This window comes from Erinaceus europaeus, chromosome 7, assembly GCF_950295315.1.
Source record: "Erinaceus europaeus chromosome 7, mEriEur2.1, whole genome shotgun sequence".
In the NCBI taxonomy this organism is placed as follows: Eukaryota; Metazoa; Chordata; class Mammalia; order Eulipotyphla; family Erinaceidae; genus Erinaceus; species Erinaceus europaeus.
The window spans coordinates 47,569,933-47,576,416 of NC_080168.1; the positions used below are offsets into that span (position 1 = coordinate 47,569,933).

The 6,484-nt window shown below is 37.2% G+C and overlaps 1 protein-coding gene across 1 annotated transcript in view; it reads left to right on the forward strand.

The window, feature by feature from the left end:
- Positions 1–3,444, forward strand: part of LOC103107058 (uncharacterized) — a 45,072-nt gene extending 41,628 nt beyond the window's left edge. Inside the window, 2 exon segments of the mRNA XM_016185068.2 lie at positions 174–277; positions 2,017–3,444. Coding sequence (XP_016040554.2) covers positions 174–277; positions 2,017–2,134 — 222 coding nt within the window. The 3' untranslated portion in view covers positions 2,135–3,444.
- Positions 3,445–6,484: the final 3,040 nt, after the last annotated feature.

Genomic DNA, 6,484 nt, shown 5'->3' on the forward strand with positions numbered 1-6,484 from the left:
CTCTCTATAGACTAATATACTATGCTTATTCTCTCTGTATTATATAAAAATACAAACAAATTAAAAAATGAAAGTTATATGAAAATTCAAGAATATAAACTAGAAGCAACATTTCTTCTGGGAGAGGTCTGGAAAGAGCAGGTTAATGAACATCTTTTCTGTGTCTTTGGAAGAACTTCCTATTAAGGTACAAAGGTCCATTTGACCATTGGATTGGACTAAGCAGAGAACCAAACCAGCCCTGGAAATGGATGAATGGCATTGCATGGACAGAATGGTGGGTTCTGAAAAATGTGCCAGTAATATTTGTATCTGAATTGTTTTTCAAGCAGTATAAGTGCTTGTACCAATTACATGCTTGGAAAATTCTTAAGATTAGACACACACACACGCACACACACACACATCACGCTCATTTGTGTATTGTAAAGTTTTTTGAAACTCTTTGAAGCAATCCAAAGCCTATGCAAGGTGGCATAATAAAATTACTGTTTCAATCCAACTTCATCATGTTATTTACCATGTCTTTCACCTTGAACAAACTAGAGAAAAATCGCTAAGTCTGCTGCTTATATCAACAAAAATTCAAGTGCATTCACCTTACTGAATTAACAGATTCAATGGAAAAGTGGTTTTGATGCATCATTGTACTTATTAAGCTTAAAAGTTCTATATGAATGCAACACAAATCACTAAATAAAGTTAATGTTACATCAGTCTTCAGCAATTTACAGGAGGGTTATAAGTGATGTTACTAATATTACCTATTATTCATGACAAGATCATAGTTAAAATGGACAAATAAATTTTGGCATTGTCAAATTTAATCCCAGGAGTCAGGGAAATATTGGGTTGCTGGAAAAGTCAGGGCACCTTTATGCACAGGAAAACATAGAAAAATGCATTATGACTTTTTCGACAACCCAATAGTTCAACTGGAAAAGCAAAATACTGAGTCTCCAGACTTCAGCCCAGATGTTTCTCTATCCCAAAAACTCTATCTCATATGAAATAAATAACATAAATCCTTAAAAATCAATCTCAGTTTTCTACTTATGAGATCTCTATATTGCTGAAAAGATTTTGAATAATTCTAGAAAACTTGAATCCTAACAATGTTTCTAAAATATGCTTATCTAAGGAGATGATGTTCTGAAAGTCACTTTATAAAGATAAAGTTGTCAGCATGCAAACTAGAAGGATCTTGAACTGGATATTAATTAATTTTGAAAACTAGCTCTTGCTCAGTAGCCTGTTTACCTTGACCAGATGGTAAAATAGTGCTTAGACATTACCAGTGCTTAGCACATTTCGATGCTTCATAAATATTTAGAATTAATCTCCATTTCTTCCTTTCAATAGGAAAATAGTATTCTTTAAATTCTCAGTATTTTAAAGAATCAAATATATTACAAGTTCTCCAGTTCTTGAAAACTATCTGTTGCTATAGAACTGAAATATATACATATATATGTATACATATATGTATACATATCTATACATAAGAGGTTGACACGGCTAAATACCAGAGTTTCACATACCTAAGTATAAATGCTAGTTTTAGAACCTTGAGGAATTCAAGGTTACAAAAGAGATCGGAATACGTATCTCAGGGGGAAGTTTTTAATTTCAAAGAAATTATATTAGTTATGTATCATATTTAGAGGATGAATTAATATTAATTTCCTTATGTATTGAAACATCAGTTTATCTTTCTTAATCATTTTATAAAGGAGTTAATGTTTTATAGTACAGTTGTTGAATATAATTTCTCATCTCCCCAGGATAGGTGTTTGCTAATAATTTTCATCTCAAACCTAGGTACCCCTCCACCATCATGCACTAAGACCTTAGAGCCCCGCTCCCACTAATCCCCATCCTGCCCTCCCTCCCCAGAGCCCTTTGGTTTGATGCACTACACCAAACCCTGTCCAAATTTTATTTTATGTTTTCCCTTTCTATCATGCTTTTGAATAAATTCTCAGCCCCTACTGATCAGTCCTAATTCAATTGCAGCTTTCCAATCAGAGAAGGAGGAGAGTGTGCCTATTTGAATGGCAAAGGTGCAAGCAGTGCTGGACATTATATAGAGAGGAGGTGGATATGTTCTAAACCAGATGCCTATGCCAGATGAGGATGCAAAACCCTAACTGATGGGTTTGTTTTTTTCTCATTTTTTCTTTCTCTTTCATTCTATGTCTTATCATTAATAATCTTTATGGCAAACGCTAGAAGAAGAATAATCTTTATTATTATTGTTGTTGTTATTTCTTTTTAATTGAGGGAATTAATGATTTACAGTGTATTCATTTACACATGGGTACAGTTTCATTATGCACCAGGTGCCCTAAGTTCTCTTCTGCCCCTTCCTTCTCTTCGTTTCCCAGAGATATTTGCTTTAATGCAATTCACCATATCTAGTCCACATTTCTCTTATTTCTTACTTGGTGTTAGGGAATGAGCCCTGCATATCAAGCATGAGTGATACAACTAAGTAACCTCCCTGGCCCAACTTTCTATACTGTGTTGGTATTCTTCGTGTTGGTTTGGTCCCCTTCCCCCTACCTCTGAGAGATTTGGTTTGGCCCCTGCTAGTTTCATGGGGCCTGCTTGTCCCTGCCCCAGAACCCCTACTGACGTCCAGAGTCCCAGCAGCAGCAGCTGAGGGAGAAGGATGGAGGAGCACATGGTGTGGTGATTAGGTGTTGGACTGTTTGCTCGCTCATGAATAAAGATTAAACTGCAGCTTCTCAGCCCAGCCGTGTGTCTCTGGTCGTCTCTGTCTGCCGTCGCGAAGCTAGCCTGGCCTGCTGGAGCCCCAAATTTTAACGACAATACTGTATAAGAAAATAATAGAAGTATAAATGTCATCTAAAAGTATATAAATATTAAAAAGAAAAGAGAGCAAGAGATGTTGAGGAGACAGAGAAATGAGAGACATCACAGCATCATGAAGCTCATTCTGGTGTGACCCATGGTGCCCCAAATCTCATCTGCTATATTCTTGCCTTTAGGTTCCTGATTATTAAACAATTTGTCCTACTTTATGTCTTAATGCTTTTTCAGCCACCAAGTTGCAGATGCTACCTACCATGATGCCAAGCTGATATCCCAGGGCAAACAACCTCACCAATTTGTCCTGGAACCCCACCTTTCCAGAGCCCTGCCCAACTAGGGAAAGATAGACATGTGTGACAATATAAATCAACTTGTCAACACCCATATCTAGCAGAGAAGTAATTACATAAACCAGAACTTCCACCTTCTGCACCCCACGATGATCCTGGGTTCATACTCCCAGAGGCATAAAGAATAGGAAAGCTTCCAATGGAGGGAATGTTATACGGAACTCTGGTGGTGGGAATTGTGTGGAATTGTACTGTTATCCTATGGTCTTGCTGATATTTTATTTTATAAATAAATAAAAAGCAATATTGAAAAACATGGTTCACATAGGAGATTATTCATCTCCTATTTTATTTCTTATAGAACAAGTTTAGTGTTAGTAAATTCCTTTAGCTGTTACTTTACTAACATATTAATAAAAATAAACTATCACTCAAAACAGGTATAGTTTTTTTCCCCAAAAATTTGGATAGATTTGAAAATAATAAAGATTATTAGGATCTCTCTCTCTCTCTCTCCTTAAAAGTAGATTGAGAAATAAATCTTTCTTTTTTTAAGTAAAGAGAATAAGAGATATGATGACATCTGTGAGGTACCAGCATTGCATCCTATGTCCCTGTGCAGCTGAGGTAGGTAATCACCTTCCAATGGGAACTCTCCAAACTCCATGCTAGTGGATGTTAATAGTGACCACCTTCTAAGGTATGATTGAACATATTTCCATCTTCAATTTCTTTATTTTCTCAAGTGCATGACAGTGGGTAGGGATGAAAATGCAAACTTTTAGAACACACACACACACACACACACACACACACACACACACACACACACTGGATAAGGACAAGAAACCAGCATATTTTAATGATGACTCTTTAGTCATAACCTGGGACCCTAGTCAGGGAGTCCTAGAATTCCTAAACAGACATGATGGGTCAAGACCTCTAACAGATCCCTCTCTCCACTGTCACTGGTCATCTCCATGAGGAATAACATAATAGACCCCTCTGTGGGCCCATATAGGGCCTTGCACTCAATGTGGAGCAACAATGGTAGGGAATGTTTCATTTTCCGAAGGCAGAAGGTACATAGGCTCCTGTGCTGATTATAGGCCCCAGATCAAATCGATGGGGTTTATAGTTAACAATATTTGTATACTTTTACATATTTGGGATCTAGTTTCTTCCCTAATCCAGCTTTCTACTCCTTTTTCCAACTATGACACCATCAGTTTTTCCTCCTCATGTAACTTAGTGATTTATATGACTACAAATTAATAGGAGTGTACATAAACACTATTCCTACCACCAAAAGACTGTTTCCCATCTCATCCACCCTCCCCCACCCCTGCCCCATGAAACTGAACATCCACCCTCAACCTCAACCCAGGGGTTTTACTTTGTTGCCATACTACAAACTTAGTCAAATCCTGCTTTGAGTTTCCCTTTATGTTATTCTTTCTCAACTTTTGTTTATGAGTGGGATCATCCCATACTCATCTTTATCTTTCTGACTTAGCTCACTTAATTCCTTCTAGCTCCATCCAAGATGGGTCAGAGAAGGTGGGTTCATTGTTCTTAATAATGTTCTTAATAATGTGTATATATACCACAGCTTTCTCAGGCACTCATCTGTTGTTGGGCGCCTGGGTTGCTTCCAGGTTTTAGCTATTACAAATTGTGTTGCTATGAACATAGGCGTACACATATCTTTTTGGTTGGGTATTATGGAGTCCTTGGGGTATATACCCAGGAGAGAAATTACTGGGTCATATAGAAGGTCCATGTCTCGCCTTGTGAGAGTTCTTCAGACTGATATCCACAGAGGTTAGACCAATTTACATTCCCACCTGCAGTGCCTAAGTGTCCCTCTGTCCCCACAGCCTCTCCAGCATTTGTTGCTGCTGTCCTTTTTGATGTATGCCATTCTCACAGGAATGAGGTGCTATCTCAATGTTGTTTTTATTTGCATTTCAACTTCTACCTATGAATGAGATCATCCCATATTCATCATTGTGTTTCTGACTTATCTCACTTAACATTATATCTTCAAGCTCTATTCAAGATGGGGTAAACAAAACTTTAAATTAAAATGTAGATCAGAGATTCCATAGCCCCTGGACCAATGTAGATTCTTTCTTTCTTTTTCTTGCAGAGGTTTGAAAATACTAAGTGACTTCATTACTGCTGCATGAATCCTTTTTCTACTCAAAATAAGCCAAAAACAACAACAACAACAATAAAAAACAGACAAGCAAACAAAAAAACACCCAAAAAGAAAGGAGTAGGTTGCTTCCCCCAGAGTAAACTCTCCCTCTCTGATACAAACCAACTAGAATACCATCAGCTGAAAACAACTAATAATTGAAAGTCAATCTTTCAACTACTTCAATAGTAGCATTGAAATTGAAAACTGAAGGTTTCCTGGGACTGTTACTCTAAAACTTTTAGGGTGACTTCAGTGAAAAAGTCACAGGCATTTTAAAAACATATACTTTAATAATGACTAATTTTTTCCAGTGAAGGTATTTTCTGCCACAGGAGACCCATTTTGCAATTAAATTAACAGGTAACCTGTAATCCAGAAACACCAGTTTTGTTTATGATGAAATGACACCTTCAATCTCTGTGCCCAAATGCCTAACCATACTTAAGATACAAACTAACAAAACTTTCCAAAGATCTGATCAACATCAGAACCAACCAAAAGGCTTTTCTTTTGATAGTTATGTTTTACTGAGTACTTCACTCTTTTTTTTTTTTTTGGCTATAGTGTTTTGACAATTTTTATTGTTTTGTAACTAACATAACATACTGTCAGAAAATCTTTTTAGTTGTATTTAATTCTTATGGGGTTGCTTGCTAATTTTTTTAAAATGTTACTATTCTGTTATGTGATATCTGTAAAGGATTCACCTGCTGCACAAAAGAACTGGAAAAGAGAATATCATTTGTCTGAAGTGTGTTGTGTAAAGATCTTACCCTGTGCTGTACGGTGTCTTTCTATTTGGGTGGTGGTACCCTCTGCTGTGCAGAAGCTTTTCAGTTTGATGTAGTCCCATTTGTTGGTTTCGGGACTTTGTTAGAAAGTTAACCACCTGGGATGGAATTAGAGTATACTATGAAAGGAAAGGTCTCACCTGAGTAATGAAGCTGAAGGGTTGTCATTCCACACATGAAGTCTCTAGACACAGTCTGAAGTGAAGCATGTTGAGGTGGCAATCGTTGTGTTGATTAGGTTGTGATCGGCAGATGCAGTATTATTTGATATGGATTGGGAGAGGCATACGGGAAAGTGGGCCCTATCCAAGGGTTCCAGGACTGGGGGAAGTAGAGGCTCTATAGTGGAGATGTGAGGT